The sequence below is a fragment of the Cyprinus carpio genome, chromosome B3, assembly GCF_018340385.1.
Source record: "Cyprinus carpio isolate SPL01 chromosome B3, ASM1834038v1, whole genome shotgun sequence".
In the NCBI taxonomy this organism is placed as follows: domain Eukaryota; kingdom Metazoa; phylum Chordata; class Actinopteri; order Cypriniformes; family Cyprinidae; genus Cyprinus; species Cyprinus carpio.
Genome location: NC_056599.1, coordinates 16,069,651 through 16,086,653, shown reverse-complemented (window position 1 = coordinate 16,086,653; position 17,003 = coordinate 16,069,651). Strand labels below are relative to the sequence as shown.

The 17,003-nt window shown below is 36.5% G+C and overlaps 3 protein-coding genes across 3 annotated transcripts in view; 1 reads left to right on the top strand and 2 right to left on the bottom strand.

Annotated features, from left to right (window-relative positions):
* Positions 1–2,765, bottom strand: part of LOC109085646 (rab11 family-interacting protein 4A-like) — a 44,165-nt gene extending 41,400 nt beyond the window's left edge. The window contains 1 exon segment of the mRNA XM_042719924.1: positions 2,476–2,765. Coding sequence (XP_042575858.1) covers positions 2,476–2,628 — 153 coding nt within the window. The 5' untranslated portion in view covers positions 2,629–2,765.
* Positions 2,766–4,886: 2,121 nt separating this feature from the next.
* On the bottom strand, positions 4,887–9,655 carry LOC109085647 (coilin). The gene is made up of 7 exons (XM_042719923.1): positions 9,267–9,655; positions 8,155–9,169; positions 7,423–7,512; positions 7,235–7,282; positions 7,089–7,158; positions 6,859–6,947; positions 4,887–5,548 (listed from the first exon to the last, which is right to left on the bottom strand). The coding sequence occupies exons 1-7, from the start codon at positions 9,515–9,517 to the stop codon at positions 5,489–5,491; spliced, it is 1,623 nt and encodes a 540-aa protein (XP_042575857.1). The 5' UTR covers positions 9,518–9,655; the 3' UTR covers positions 4,887–5,488.
* A 10-nt stretch (positions 9,656–9,665) lies between these two features.
* LOC109063257 (retinoid-inducible serine carboxypeptidase-like) lies at positions 9,666–15,935 on the top strand. Its single transcript, XM_019080337.2, has 13 exons — positions 9,666–9,835; positions 12,018–12,157; positions 12,348–12,437; positions 12,639–12,794; positions 12,878–12,952; positions 13,431–13,503; positions 13,693–13,730; positions 14,096–14,224; positions 14,335–14,425; positions 14,512–14,625; positions 14,711–14,848; positions 15,298–15,461; positions 15,658–15,935. The coding sequence occupies exons 1-13, from the start codon at positions 9,775–9,777 to the stop codon at positions 15,718–15,720; spliced, it is 1,332 nt and encodes a 443-aa protein (XP_018935882.1). The 5' UTR covers positions 9,666–9,774; the 3' UTR covers positions 15,721–15,935.
* The last annotated feature ends 1,068 nt before the right edge of the window (positions 15,936–17,003 follow it).

Below are 17,003 nucleotides of genomic sequence, written 5' to 3'. Positions count from 1 at the left end.
AAATCAAATGAGATAATCTGTGATTTTAATAATTGCATTAATAATGCAGATGTGCAGCACATGAACCTATGGCTATGCACAACATCAAGATTTTCTGAAAAAGATGCAGGCAAACCGAGGCAGTTTGCTAATTTCGTTTTCATTACTGCCGTCCACTGAGACTATAGAGACTTATTTTAAATGTCAAAGAGCCTCGAGGCCCCACAATTCATTATGGATTAAATTGAATGTGTAAGGGAAGCCAATTAAACATCTTAATCAGCTGAACAAAAAAGCAAACGTCAACCAAGAACGGCTGCACATGGTTGAGCAGCACACAATGCAGAAAAAAGACTATAATTTGTGTCATGCAGAGAAAATACTAATGTATTACTAAAATCTCAAGCCAATCTCAAAATGACCCTAATAAATCCAGTTATCTTTCTTAAAGTCTGTGTACCCTACAGATCCAAAACACTACCTGCACTACATCCTTAACTTAAACACCACCCTGCTTTAACTGAAAGGAAAGGCCTCTTCAGCATCCTCAGATTGTTAAACATGGATTGCCATGGTGACAGCAAAGGAAATGAGCATTTTTGTAGCCGTATTTTCTGCTGTTTGTATTGTGCCTTCATACCAGCCTAATGACATGAGAAAGTCTGTCTTCTCCTGAGTGATTCTTATTAAAAAGAAAACATAAAAAAGGCCTCCTAATAAACACAGTGTGGCCCAATTGGGCAGAAGAATAATAGACGTCTCTGTAAAGCACCTGTGTTTCCTGTCATTATGATGTTTGTTTTGGTCACGCTCTAATTACAGGCAGTCCTCTGGAGCAGATAAGCTGATCTGACAGATGAACTCAACGATCACCATGAGAGGGGAAAGTAATGACACGTTTCATTGTAGCATTAAATAAATCCTTATGGGAGTCAATCATGTTTTCATTATGTTGCCACTTTTAATAGATTTATTAATAAATGTAGTAGGACTATTTTATAAAGAAAACACACACACACAATGCTATGTTTTCATATAACAGAACTCAACTCAAATGAAATAAAAAAAACAAAACAAACCTAAACTCATAATCAACAGAAACACAACTCACACAGGGCAGTGGATATTGACTAGTCACTCTGAGGAGAGATGCTCTCCATTAGACAGATTTCTAGACAAAAAGCATTTATTGGCAGCCCATCAAGAAGCACACATTGTTGGAGCTAGAAATGCAAGGTCAAGATCTACAGTTAGGAAATCCAGTACTGCTCACTGCTTGAGACAAGAACTATTCTAGAATGACAGAACATACATGACATCATTAGTTTTAAAAATGAAATCAATGATTATTTTGATTAACAAACTAAAATGGGGGGGGGGGTAAATAAATTTGCATTTAAATATGTATTTTTTAATGCATCCTGAATGATATTTAAACCAAGAAATACAATGTCTTCAGTAACACATTTGGGAAAAAGTATAGGCTAACTTGACTCTTCTCTGAACAAATAATAATGCAAGATGGTAAGCCAACCTTTACCAAACATATATTATTTGACAGGATGGAATTTTGCAACATAACAGAACTACAATGTTACATTTTCCATGAAATAATTTTCTGAATTCTTGGAATAATAAACAGAATCATTTTTAATTCTATGAATTTTACCTTCATGTCAGGGAAATGTTTTGCATGTCCTGTACAGTAAGTCAACTATCCATTTACACATTTTCTCATTTTAAATGGCCAATGGCCTTGTGCAAGTGTGTGTGACCCTGGACCACAAAACCAGTCTTAAGTCGCTGGGGAATATTTGTAGCAATAGCCAAAAATACATTGTATGGGTCCGAATTATCAATTTTTCTTTTATGCCAAAAAATCATTAGGATATGAAGCATAGATCATGTTCCATGAAGATATTTTGTAAATTTCAGACCATAAATATATCAAAACTTAATTTTTGATTAGTAATATGCATTGCTAAGAACTTCATTTTGACAACTTAAAGGTGATTTTCTCAATATTTAGATTTTTTTGCACCCTCAGATTCCAGATTTTCAAATATTTTCCCGGCCAAATATTGTCCAATCCTAACAAACCATACATCAATGGAAAGCTTATTTACTCAGCTATATTATATGTATATATATATTTATAAATATGAACGGTTGAATCTGCAAGTGATGCCTGATGACATCACAGTTGATGAAGGAGAGTGAGGAGACAGTTGTCTTGGTTACTTGGCGGAAGTGCAATTATTAAACTGCTAAGAGCCTACATAAATCATAAATCTATAGCACCAGTCCGGCACCAATAACAGAAAACATGATATGTGTATAAACCAACCTGTTTGCACAAATCTGGTGAAAGTGTTCTATTTAATTAATCCCAGAGACTGTTAAGATGTAAGGTACAAAAGTGCTCTGCGATATTAAAAGCCAAGCATTCCAGAAAGAAGGAAACGAGTGAGTGATTATATAAAGAGAGGTTCTTACTTCATCTCCTTGGCCGAACTGTAGACCGAGGTCCACGAAGTGCTCAACACGAATATATCCGTCTGCGTCCTCGTCGCACACGTCGAACACTTCTTTGAGCTTTTTCAGGAAAACCAGCAGCTGTTCTTGGTCGGGGAAGACATTGCCGTCCATTCTTATGAAGAGGCGCAGTTAAACGCACCGTATTAGAGAGACTGTGCAGCTGCGAGCGCGCTCTCCATCATCTCAGCCTCAGCACTCAGCAGCAGCAGCAGCAGCATCGCTTCAGTCCAGCAGGAGGAGAGCACCGGCGCAGCGGAGGGGAGGAGCGCCACACTGGCTTTGACGTCGACTGTGACGCGGACGCTTGTAGCTCGCTTTGATTGGTTCACGCAACTGACATAAGTGTCAACGAAACTCAGATTGGATTGAATTAAGTGACATTACTTTGGGGCTGATCGATCCCCAGTAAAAGCGGTTTCAAAACAAAAGATGTATCAACTATATCTGCTCCTGTTCTCTTGCTCGGGGTGTCAGCACTGCTAAATAAATATCAGTTCATACATCAGGTCAGAATAATATTCTTACTACTATTCTTTACCAGTGTTGGGAAGTTTACACCCCCCCTTTCACAATCTGCAAAATGTTAACTATTTTACAAAAATAAGATGGATCACACAAAATGTATGTTATTGTTTATTTAGTACTGACCTGAATATTTTACATACAGCCCAGAAGAGAAAATAATAGCTGAATTTGTAAAAATGTCCCCGTTCAGAGATTTACATATACTTGATTCTTAATACTGTGTTGTCCCCTGAATGATCCACAGCTGTGTTTTGTTTAGTGATAGTTGTTCATGAGTCACTTGTTTGTCCTGAACAGTAAACTGACAGCTGTTCTTCAGAAAAATCCTTCAGGTCCCACAATTTTTTTTGTTTTTCAGCATTTTTGTGTATTTGAACCCTTTCTAACAATGACTGCATGATTTGAGATCCATCTTTCACACTGAGGACAACTGAGGGACTCGTATGAAACTATTACAGAAGGATTCAAAGCGTTTATTGTCATATGTCCAGTGAGGAAAACAAGTTTCCCTGAGCAATGAAATGCTTACTTCGCTGTCCACAATAAATGCCAAGACAAGTGCAAAACTACACACACACACAAACTATACACACATACAGACGTAATAAATAATAAAAACTATGTTGCAGGAGTACGAATATATACTATCAAAAAAGACTATATTGAAATAAAGACTACATACTGTATATATCTATATATGTGAATGTACAGTATTAACTTATGTGCAAAAAACAACAGTGTAGTAATGTGCAAATTGAGTGCAGCTACATACAATAGCAGCAGTAACAGTTACAGATGTGCAAATTGAGATGAGGCTACATGAGTAATATTAACAAATATACAATGGTAGTAATAACAGCAATAACATTACAAATGTGCAAATGAGATTAAACCATTTGGACCGAGATAAGTCCACTAGCTAGCTACCTGTTTAAGAGTCTAATAGTTGAGGGGAAGGAGCAGTTCCTTAATCTGGAAATCCTGCAATTCACACCCCTTAACCTCTGTTGGGCGTGGTGGTGGGCGGGGTCTTTAATGATGGAGGCAGCTCTTCTGTGGACTCTGTGATGGTAAATGGCCGTGGAGGGCAGTGGAGTCCTGATGATCTTCTCGGCAGTCTTCACCACTCTCTGCAGACGTTTGCGGTCCCTCACTGTAATGCTGCCATACCACGCAGTGATGCAGCTGCTCAAGACCCTCTCAACTACACAGCTGTAGAAGTTGTTGAGTTGTTGTTTTAGCTCTCGGATAAAGAAGGTTCAAACATTCACTGATGTTCCAGACGCAAAACATGCATTGAGCCAGGGGGTGAAAACCTTTTGAATTTGAAGAACAGGGTAAACTTATTTTGTCTTCTGGGAAACATGTAACTATCTTCTTTAGCCTCTGAAGGGCAGTACATTAGGTACAAAGTAACCGAATGTAATCATAAAGTAATTGAAACAGTTACACTACTTATTACATTTTAGATAGGGTAACTTGTAATCTGTAACCATTACTTTTCCAAAGTAACCTTCCCAACACTGATCATTACTCAGCAGAATAATCAAGAATAAATACTTGAGACTAAAAAGGCAAGGAATCTATTGGAATCTAAATAATGTTATTATTTTTCCTATCAAACAATTCAAATGAAATAAGAATTTTCTATTATTAAAATGTAACACCCTATCTCGGTATAAAACATTTGTTTTTACCTACCAAGGATGATCCTAAAATAAAATGTTCCTGCAAGGTAAGAGAGCGCACCTTGTTCTCTCTCTTTTTTAATACTGCAAGAGAAACAACAGTGCAAACAGAACATTATAGAGAACATTATATAGAGGAACATTTTCAAACATATACACATTTAAGATGTTCATTTATTTTTGCACAATGTAATTATACCATATAGGACAAAAATAATTAAGAACGATACATGCATGCTTTGTTCTGCATGCATGCTTTTGTGATGACGCTACTGTTATTTTCAACATTCATTTAAAATAAGACACAAATTGTATAAATTCTACCAGACATATTGCTTCAGTTTTTGTTCACTCAGTTCAAGAGTGTAAACTTTATTTTTAAACAGAACAAATTAACACACTAAATTTCTTTCTCTAAAGCAACAATTAGAATATTGTTTACACTAAATGCAAATTGTGACAGATGAGACTGATAAAGAATTATGTGATTCGTACTAAAACCTAAACCTATCTCTCCATAGTAAGTAAAAACAGCTTAGACCAACATTGTTGGCTATTTGCACTCACTGTATAAACACACGCTAATAATAAATCAATCACCTCTACTCCCATATAAAAAGAAACAATTTATTTAACTGACATTGAGAATAAAATTAAACGTTAATACAATATGGAAATTAGCCGTTTCAACAAAACAGCATTAAAATAAAAAAGTTGTCCGTACAGGTCTGGCTCAGTTAACATGTTTTGTATGACCCTCATCCAACATTCTCCACAATGAGCCGGGGCTCCAAAAGAGAATCCCAGCGCTCGGTCAGCTGCAGGAAAGACATCAAAGAAAGGCTTGTTTTAGCCTACCACAGCATACACTTGTACAAAGAACTGCCCTTATTCACTTCAACAATTATACGGGATAATCAGAAAGCAACATTTGTTTGGGATTGGGGGATGGGGTTACAATCCAAACTACAAAAGAGGGTTTAGAGCTTTGCCAAACAGTGCTCGCAACAGCACTGTCAGTTAAACATGGAGCATGCACATTTATATCCCTTTGAAACTTGTGTGTCAAATGCACTTCCCCAGCAAGTGTTGTAATTATGATCCATAATCTGAATTTAAAATACAACATGAGTCTGAGAAATAATTAGTCATGGTCCTAATTAGTCACAAACACTCTTCTGACTACAAGTAATTTTTATCCATACGACTACCACTGCTGATATCTAAAACATCTCCCTACCATTAAACGTAAAGGCAAAATTTAATTTTGTAAGTGTATGTGTGTTATATAACTCATATTATACACATATTCACTTAATGACAAGTACATTGGCTTACTAACAATGTTTAGTATGACCCCTGAGCAGTTCATACTGTATGTATTTCCAATCCACAGTAAAACCGTTTTAATAAGCAGATAGATCTGTCCCTGAATTCTGATTGGTCACAGCCATTCTAAAATCCATGTGATGTGGGTGTGAACTTGATGTGGTTATTATGTAATATTTAAAGGAATTATTCAACCAAAAATTTGACACCAGTCCATCAGCCAAAAAAAAAAAAAAACTGTTTGTATTTAACAAAATTATAAACTAATTTTTAAACTCTTGCTTCTGACCAAAATACAAGTCCATAATCTATAATGACACTTCCTCCAGTAAAAAAAAATTCATCCCCTATTGTCCACCAACATATTTGTTTAGAACTGTTTTCGCTTGAAAACCATGCTTTATCTATGCATATTTCTCCCCTGATTCAGAAGAGACAATCCTTTCACTGGAGACACAATATTATAGAACTCATATTTTAGCCTGAAGTAGCAGTTTGAAGTTGAAAATGTCTTGATGGATTAGTTTCTTAGGAAGACAGGTTGTTACTTCAGAAAAGATTAATTGATGGACTGGAATTGTGTGGATTATTGTGACGTTTTTATCAGCCGTTTAGACTCGCATTCTGACGGTACCCATTCACTGCAGAGGATTCATTGGTGAGTTAGTGATGTAATGCTAAATTTTCTTCAGATCTGTTTCAGGGAATGAAAAAACAAATGCACCTATATCTTGAATGACTTGAGGACAAGTACATTTTAATTTTTAGATGCCTATTTCTTTAAGAGAACATTCAGTACCTGTGATCCATGTGTGACAGCATACTCTACGCTCTCGGATCCATCAGGGTTCTGATATACCAGGTCAAACTTGCCCGGTTCAGCTGAAGCTAAAAGACACATAATAACATAAGGTATTGCTGCAGGAGCAAGAGTGCAATCTAGTGTGTAATAAAGCAGCTGCAAACCTCCAGGCTTCAAATTTATAGAACTGAAACAGTGGCAAACATAAAAAGTGTTTTTGGTGATACCTTGAGGTTGAGAAAGAAGTTCAAGCTCCAACACTTTTGTTTGAGGATTGAATGCAATAATCTTCCCTTCCTAAATAACAACAGAAAACTGTTAATGTACATTACACACATCACAATTAACATTAAAGAAGTGTATAATGGCTTACTTTATAATCAGACACCTCTGGTGTGTAGTTCTCAGTCAGCTCCAAAAGCTATAAGACAAGAGAGAACCATGAAAAACTCAAAGACAACTTACATGTGTACACTGAATCTAGAAAAAACTACCAAGGTATTAAAAAAAAATAAAAAACACTGAAGTAAATCTATTATCATTTATCATATCACATTGTACCTTAAAGGCGATTTTTTGGCCCACTGCAGGGGGAGCTGCCAGTAAGGGTAAAGCTGCGTAGTCCCGTCTGGGAGCTATTTCAGGTGGATTCTACAAGAACACAAACAATTACCTGTATGGTTACTGATTAAAGTGTAAAAAATAAATAAATATAATTATGTATTTATTATTTAGAATACAGTATCTATTATTAATTAATACATAGAAATTACTTAATAAAAAAAAAGAAAAACTAATAACAATTAACTGAAAACATTGTCCAGGTCTGGACATATGAAAATGTTTTATCTGGAGCAAGGGTTTTCAACCTTTACTGACCAGCATAAAGCTAGATTTCAATCACTGTCTCTTTTTACAAAAAGAAAAAATAAAATAATAATAATAATAATAATAATAATAATATTAATATATATATATATATATATATATATTATATATATATATATATATATATATATATATATATATAAACAATGTACATTATATATTTTTTAAAATGTTGAGAAAATCTATTTTTTTGAGTAAACAAAAAACACTGATTATCATTACATAATGACCTCAAAACCAAACAAAAATATTTTTTTTTTAAAGGAAATTGTTTATGATTTGTATATCTTATCCACAGATCCCTGGTTAAAAACCTTAGATTAGAGGCCATTTTCCTTGCAATTCTTTTGCAAAATATTGGACAGTAGTTTCTTTTTATAAACCACATCTTCACTTTCAACTCACCTGCAGAATAAAACTTTCATTAGTCAGAGAATCGTTCTGTTTCTGCCGCTCGCCATTTTCATAGTTGTGATGAAAGTCTTGTTTCCATGGTGTTCCCTTAGCCCTACCAAATCCTCCTCTCCCACTGCCTCGGTTCGCCCCTCTACCTCTGCCTCTCTCCTGACCTCTTGTGTGTCCCCTGTCCCTGCCTGCTGCCTCGCTAACACCGGGGCTCACACCAGCAATTTTCAAACCCATCCCTTGCAGGTTTGGTTTCTTAATCACAAGCTCTATTTCACTGGCCTCAGAGTCGGAGCTCTCTGGCTTATCCTGGGGCTCTTTAGACACAGAAGACGAGACAGACTGAGCTGTAGCTGAGGAGGGCGGAGTTGTTACTTGAGATTTCTTAGCTGTAGTTCTGGCTTGGCTGGGTGATGACGATGAGGAGGAAGAGGAATCTGTGGAGCTCTCTCTGCGTTGTGGAGTCTGTAGAGGAAGTTTTGAGGTTGTACTAGATAGTTTAGGTGTAACCGGAAGCGACTGTACAGGAACATTGCTTTTGGGTTTCTCTGTGTCATCTGAAGACGATGTGCTTTCTTTCCGTGGCTTTTTGGCCGGGCCATTCTGCTTGGGTTTAGGTTTTGGTGGAGGGGCTTTATTGTGAGACTCATCCTCACTGCTTTCCGAAGAACTTGACGTTGGTTGCTGAGTCTTGGCACGAGTTGTTTTCTCACTGGTAGGGGCAGCAGTAACACCTTTTCTGTTGTTTTTAGTAGAAGACAGGGTTTCAGTGTTCTTTTGAGTGGTGGCTGACTCTTTAACCTCTTTCTTCTTTTTCTTCTTCTTCTTCTTCTTGGCATCCTCTGCTGGTGCCGAGCCACTGATTTGTGCATCTTCATGTTTCTTTTTTTTACTTAGACCTTCGCTGATCTGCGTCTCACCCTCTCTCCCTCTTTTCTTGGTCTTTGAGTTATATTCTTCAGTGTTCTGGTAAACAACTTCTCCATTGATGTAAACAGCACTGGACACCTTCACCCTGTCAATAGACATGATAAATAAATGCTTAGCAACATAAAAAGGTCATTTAAACTAGCATAAACGTTCGCCATATTAGTACATAATACACTGCTTACCTTATACTATCATTATCACGTACTATATAAATACTTTCTGTGGGAGGCAGGTAGCAATCCTCAATGAACAAGTCTAAAATAGTCCTACGGCTGTAGCCAAACTTTTCCTTTATGATGCTGGAAAGATCTGCCACAACTCGGCATTTGTTTAAGTCCACCAGCAACCAACACATCCGACATTCAGGTGTCGCTGGAGGAGGATAATCAAAGTACAATCTAACCCTGACAGTATTGAGACTGGAGGTGGCCATGCCTGAGCAGTGTATTGTCAAAGAGCACGATGGAGGCGCTCACTGTTTTAAACAGGGGCTTCGCTCGCGCTGTCACACACTCTGCTGCTCTCTCTTGGTGTGGAAGAGGATAACTGAAGTTTACTTCCCTGTTCGTCAGCTGACTGAAGTCATATGATACTGATCCTTACATCACAGTGTCCAGAGCTTATAGCCGGTGGTGGGTCCGAACGAAGCCCATGCTGCAGGCTGTTTGAGAGAGCTTGAGATCGGTAACAATGGCGCGCGCGTGGATGGGCATGCTGGCTGTGCTGCTGTTTGCTGTGAGCTTTTATAAAGGTATGGAATATATCTAAGTTATGTGCTGCTGAATGTTACCCTTTGGGAATTTGTAGGGATTATGTGTATCTTTTCAGGCACAGCCATACTTTTTTTGTAGTTATTGGTATTAAGGAGTGGAATTGCAACATGAGAAGATGTAACTGAAATGTTTTGTAACTCTAGATACAAAGTGAAAGTGAAAGATAATGTCCGTTTTTTTATTTGCATCCTGTTATACGCAAATCTGTGAACTGAGAACCGAGTTAAAATACTAAAGAAACCGAATGATTTCCCTCGGTTTAGGTTCTGTTGAGGGTTTTCGAACAGGCATTCACGTTACTGTTGTGTGATAGAACGATGACTCGAATGAGTCGGTTCTTTTTAATGAATCAGATACATGTCAATAGGGCGTTTATATTTGAACATATCTGGTTATTATATTATTCACAATGTCAAATGGAATTAAATAATGCCTATGTTTGAACAAATTATATAACATTGACATTAAAACGTATTTGGAAACATGAAAGCAAAAACTTGCTAACTATATGCAAATGTGCAAAGTTTATTTGTATATTTTTTTATACGTGTGTGTGTTATATTCTTGTTTGTACAAAATTCCTCATCTGAAAACTGAATATTCTATGCTGGACCGCATGGTGATATTGGTTAGAGTTTTTAGAGTCTGCATATAAAGAAATTTTAAAGGTTTAATAACAGTTTCTCCTGCTTGACCCCAAAATGTCAGACAGTATGACAGATGAGAAAAGATTGTAGCATGCATAAAAGTCTTAGCTACATCAGTGGATAGACATTTGTCTGAAATTTATCAAGTTATATTTTATAGTCCTCACCATTTTCTTTACATGTTATTTTTTTTTTCAAACTAAGCTTTGGATCCAGCGTTAAACCAAGATAATTAAATTCTGTTGCCATTTCTATCTTTTCACCATTTATAAAAATATCTACACTGGAAGAAAGATTTGTTTTAGAAAAAAAACATTCCTTTTTGTTTTACCAGTGTTCAAGGTGAGACACGATTGCCCTAACCACTGTGTAATCCTTTCCATAGCAACATTTAGCTTTTCAGCTGCTAACTCTGCTGTTCTCAGATGTGTAAAAATAACAGTATCGTCGACATACATTTGCACTTGTATCCCTTCACACTGCTGTGGGAAATCATTAATGTACAAACCGAATAATAGCTAAAGGGCCTAATATTGATCCTTGGGGTGCGCCTTTTGTACAGTTTAAGTTATTGGAATGAACCCCTTTGATTTTAACACATTGCTGTCTATTTGATAAATATGAGGAAGTCTATGCTAAAGCCCCAAATAAAAATTTAAACTTGGATAATCTAGAATGAAGAACATTGTGATTAACCATGTCGAAGGCTTTACACAAATCAAAAAATATAGCACCAATTGTTCCACCTTTATCAAGCCTAGATTTTATTTGCTCTTTTAAATGTAAAATAGCTGTTTCAGTAGAATGATTTACTCTGAAACCAAATTGCACACAGTGTAAACCAACCTTAGCTGTATTAAGATAAGATGTCAGTTGTTCAAGAACTACCTTTTCTGCAACCTTTGAGACTACTGGCAGTATACCGACAGGTCTATAGTTGCTAACCTTGAAATAATCCCCGAATTTAAAAATAGAAGAAACAATGGCCTGCTTCAATGCAGTAGGAAAAAAAATGTAATCAAATGATAAATCAATTAAATGAGAAATAACAGGAGGTAAAATATCTTTATGAGTTTTGAGAAACTTAGTGTCAAATTGATGGACATCCCTATATTTAGTATTTAATGAGCTGAATTTTCTTTGTTAACCTGTGTATCATTAGTCATGGCTAAATTAAAACCTTGGCTATCAACATCAGACGGTAGAATATTTCTTTCCCTTTTTTTTAAGTGTAGTCGCTGGAGCCCCGGTAGATCCTGTAGAATCCCCACCGAGCAATGTAGAAATATCGCGCACTGAAAATGATGTACGTTGTAAATTAAAAACACTTCGTTGCTTGACTGGCCACGTAAATCCACAGGAAATCCCCAGGCACTCACCTTATCGAGAGACGCCACCGAGGTTGTCCCCAAATGAGGCTCAGGATCAAATGAGGATTCAGAACAAGAATCGTTTTGTGCAATCTTTATACTTGAATGAATATGATGTGATTTTGTTGTTCTTATTATCACAGGTAGTTGTGTTCCAGTTCAAGCCAAAGAGGAATGGGGATATGTGGATGTCCGTGATGGAGCTCATATGTTCTGGTGGCTCTATTACGCCAATAGCTCCAGTGCCAGTTATAAAGATCTACCTCTGGTTATGTGGCTGCAGGTTTGTCACTCATTTGCCCAGTGTGACCCGTCATATATCTTCTCCATATCCTTCTCCAGATCATATCTCTTTAGAAGCTTCCTTCAATCCACATTCACATAGCTGTTATACCTTTTCTGTTTTTCCACCTTGATTTTCCCTCTCTTTTCTGAAGTACATCTAAGGTCGCTCATGCTCCTGTTTATTTTAGGGAGGTCCTGGTGGATCTAGCTGTGGTTTTGGCAATTTTGAGGAAATTGGACCTCTTGACAGAGACCTTAAGCCGAGAGAAACCTCTTGGGTATGTAAATATTTTCTAGACTTCCATATCTGTAGTATTGATTAAGGAGTTTTATTTTGGGAAATACAGATTTTATTACCTCTTTTGATTTTCATTGTTTCTTTTTTAAAAACTTTTTAATAAACGCATTATACACAATTGAAAAAAAAAGGATTTTGTGAATAATTTATTATTCACCTAAAAATATTTGTGTCTATGCAGTTGCGTGCTGCCAGTGTGCTATTTGTGGATAACCCAGTGGGCACTGGATACAGTTACACAGACACTGAAGATGCCCTCACCAAGGACGTTGCGATGGTGGCATCAGACATGATGGTCCTCCTCAAGAGCTTTTTCTCTCTAAAAACAGAGTTTCAAGTAAGCAAAACAAAAATACCTATCAGACTGAACTTAATATATTTTCAACATTTGTCATAGTCTCTCAATTTTCTCCCCCACAGAGTATTCCCTTCTATATATTTTCTGAGTCTTATGGAGGCAAAATGGCAGCAGCTATTTCCCTCGAACTCACAAAGGTACTGAAATAATTGTTCTCACTTTAGGCTTCATGAGAGGTCATTTTGTAGCAACACACACAAGACCAAAAAAAGTCATGTGCTTGCTGATTTCATCTAAATGTGGAAAAGTCACATTAGTTCCTACTTCTGCAAAAGTAAATCTGACATCAGTTTAAAATACTAGTTTTTCCCCCGGTTCCACAGACGAGGCTTAAATATAGTCCTAGACTAAAATGGAAGTCTGAGCTGTTTCAGCTTAAAGAAACTTGGACTGACTGATCTTAATATATATCAGTGCCTTTATCTCAAAAAGCACACCAGTAATGTTTTTTTTTCTTTTTCTAAGCACGTTTATAAAAATTACTTCAATTTCCTAATTGAACTATGGCCTATTCCTGGCTTAATCTAAACCCTGTCTGTGAAACCCGGCCTTTATCTGTTAGTTTAATCTAGTTTAGTTTAATCTGCATTGAATGTTTATTTCCTCTCTCTTTAGGCTGTTCAAGCTGGTTCAATCAAATGCAACTTTGCTGGGGTGGCTTTGGGAGATTCCTGGATCTCTCCTATAGGTCTGTAAAAAGCTTGTCAAATTTAGCCTGGTTGTGTACAGCTATGTGTCTTTTTTTGAGTTATCATATCTTAGTTTACTAGTCATTATGCACATTCGTCATGTATAGTCCTGACTCACATGACAGCAAAAACCAGGTGCATTACAATACAGCACTCAACACATCTGATTGCTTTTTCTCTTCATGCAGATTCAGTCATGACATGGGGTCCTTATCTTTACAGCACAGTGAGTCATTCATCAGAACACCTCTGTCTCTTCAGAGAGATTAAGCATTCAGTGTCACATGATCCTTCAGAAATCATTCTAATATGCTGATTTGCTGCTTGAGAAACATTTCTTATTATCAATGTTAAAAACAGTTGTGCTGCTTAAAAAAGGCTTTTATTTGAAATAGGAATCTTTTGTAACATTAAAAATTTATTTACTCTTTTAATCAATTTAATGCATCCTTGCTGAATTTTAAATGCACAATCTTTTGAATGATAGTGTATAATCACTTAAGAGCATGAGATTTATGTAATGGACACTTCAGATGCATGTTGATCAGAGGGTTTAATGGTGCTGATGTGTGTCTGTGCTGTGGTTTATAGTCTCTGTTGGATGACAATGGACTGGATGAGGTGACTACTGCAGCAAAGGCAGTGCTGGAGGCGGTGAAACAGGGCCAGTACCAAAAAGCCACAGACTTGTGGTCCATCACAGAGAATGTAGTGGAACAGGTGAGTCGAGCACCAGGAGCTTAAGATTAAATTCACGTAGAGGTCTTAATGCATTGTTTAATTCAAGAAATTAGATATAATGCGTGCTTCATTCAGTGATTTTGTTACAGAACACAAATGGTGTGAACTTCTATAACATTCTCACACAAGACTCAGATGAGATGGTGAAGACCAGTTCAGATCAAACCAATGGATTTCTCTGTGAGAAACTCAATGTGCACAAATTCAAACTTTCTTTGGGACGTAAATGGAAAAGTTTTGGTCATCATTTCGTCTTGTTTTTACAGCCTCACTGAAGCGTCGCCACATTCGCCCTTTGCACCGTCAGTCCCTTTCAGAGTTGATGAACGGGCCAATCAGACAGAAGCTTGGTGTCATACCAAAGAATGTCACATGGGGAGGTCATTATTCTTTTTATGATTTACAGAGGTATTTGTGTAATTGTGTAACATTATGAGTCTCACAAGTGTTCTCCTGTTTCTTCAGGACAAGCTGAAGCAGTGTTTGAAAGCATGGCAGGAGATTTCATGAAGCCTGTGGTGGACATTGTAGACCAGCTTTTGGCTGCAGGAGTCAATGTTACCGTTTACAATGGCCAGCTGGATCTCATTGTGGACACAATGGGTGCGGACGTCAACCATTAGGAAACATTTCAGAATGGCAACTCTTGACCAACACATTTTAGACTATAGTGTTTGGGCCATTTACACTTGATAGTTGTGTGTGTCAAAACTAATACGTCCTAGACAGCAAACAAAGTCTGTCTGCTTGCTGTACACTGATTTATATAGTCATGAAACCAGAGACCATCCTGTCCATTAAATCTGAACTCAAGTGGTCATACGCAATGCCTTTTAATGCCCGGTGTAATTGGTAATGTGCCACAGCTGACCGCTTGTGATCAGATCACCTGGGTCAGATGTCAATAGATAGTGTTTGTAAGTCAGTAAGCCCCATTTTATTATCCATTTTACCCGTCAGTTTGATATTTAGGAAGACCATTATTATTGGGTGTTGTCAGGGTAGTGTTTCTGAACTGCAGTGATAAGTGATTTGAGTTTATTTGTGAGCAGGTCAGGAGTTCTGGGTGAAACAGCTGAAATGGGATGGACTCCAATACTTCAACAAAATGAAATGGACGGCATTGGAGGACCCACAAACACAGAGCCAGACTGGAGCTTTCTATAAGACCTACAAGAACTTTGCCTTCTACTGGATCCTCAAAGCTGGACATATGGTACACAATATTCTTTTTTGCACTAATTTTAATGTTTGTAAAACATTGTTCAATATTGTTATATTCAGGTAGTGGTTTAACTGCAGAAGCTATGGTGGTTTGGTTTCATTTTTCTGATGGGAAAATACATTTCATAGTATTTATTTTTAGACTTCATGAGTGTATGTGACCATCTCTATCCATTACATCATCACAGATCCCATCTGACCAGGGGCCAATGGCTCTGCGGATGTTGAAGATGGTGACTCAGCATGAGTGATGGATCTTATTCAGATACAAGCTGGAATGGCTTGCTAACCACTTTTAGACAATCAACACAAAAAATTTACCAAAATCTGACACTCAATTTTAACCTTTTTGTTGAGATTATGAGATTATTAATAATCAAACTTTTTTTTTTCAATGCTTGTGTCTTGTAAAGTTTGTAAATTTGAATGACTGCAAACAATAAAGTCATAATTTTTTTATACAGTTTGAATTGTTGCCTGAAATCTTAATTTGCTAATATAGAACTAACTTTATTTTATTTTATTTTTTTAATGTACTTTTCCTAAAACAACATTACAAGAGAGAATGAACTTTAAAGTTTTTTAACATTCCCATTTATTTGCAACAATTTATCTGCATGTCAAGGAGGAGGAAAACTAGGATCATCTCCTTTCTTGTTTTCACACAAATGCATAATCGAGGGAATTTCATTAAGAGACTTTCATTAAAATAAAATCTTGCAAATTTGAAGAAGGCACATGATTATTTTCATGAAGTCTGCATGCCATTTATGAATAAATGTGACCCTGGACCACAAAAACAAACATAAAATTAAACAAAACAAAATTTAATACAACACATAAAATAAAAACAAAAAAAATAACCATTGATGTATGGTTTGTTAGGACCGGACAATACTTGGCTGAGATACAACTTTTTGAAAATATGTAATCTGAGGGAGCAAAGAAATCAAAATACTGAGAAAATCGCCTTTAAAGTTGTCCAGATGAATTCTTGGCAAAGCATATTACTGATCAAAAATTAGGTTTTGATAATGGTTTTGATGGTCTATGGTAGAAAATTTACAAAATATCTTCATGGAACATGATCTTTACTTAATATCCTAATGATTTTTGGCATAAAAGAAAAATCAATCATTTTGACCCATACAATGTTTTTTTTTGGCTATTGCTAAAAATATACCCCAAGACTTAAGACTGGTTTTGTGGTCCAGGGTCACAGATGTAAAATTATGAACTTATAAAGCTGTGGAATATATGTGCAATCACTAAAATAAACAGACCACTCTGGTCCTTGCACAATATACTTCAAAATGCACACTAGCACTTAAAATGGCTTTTACTATAATAAAGGATATATAAGAATATATTGCATATAGTGTGCATATATATTGCTGCTTCTTCAATTAAGTTTTCAGTCATTCACAAAATACTGAATACATATTTAGCACCAACTCATCACACATTTATACTGGATATCAAATATAAGAGAGATTTGTTTATACTATGAAAACATCACAAGAGCTATAGAGCA

Excerpts from the sequence above, each read along its gene's own strand:
- LOC109063257 (XM_019080337.2), top strand. The coding sequence starts at position 9,775 with ATGGCGCGCGCGTGGATGGGCATGCTGGCTGTGCTGCTGTTTGCTGTG. Across the intron at positions 12,953-13,430 it reads TTTCCCTCGAACTCACAAAG|GCTGTTCAAGCTGGTTCAAT; the intron begins GTACTGAAATAA and ends CTCTCTCTTTAG. Across the intron at positions 15,462-15,657 it reads TCCTCAAAGCTGGACATATG|ATCCCATCTGACCAGGGGCC; the intron begins GTACACAATATT and ends ACATCATCACAG.
- LOC109085647 (XM_042719923.1), bottom strand. The coding sequence starts at position 9,517 with ATGGCCACCTCCAGTCTCAATACTGTCAGGGTTAGATTGTACTTTGAT. Across the intron at positions 7,513-8,154 it reads ATGAAAGTTTTATTCTGCAG|AATCCACCTGAAATAGCTCC; the intron begins GTGAGTTGAAAG and ends GTGTTCTTGTAG. Across the intron at positions 7,283-7,422 it reads GCCAAAAAATCGCCTTTAAG|CTTTTGGAGCTGACTGAGAA; the intron begins GTACAATGTGAT and ends CTTGTCTTATAG.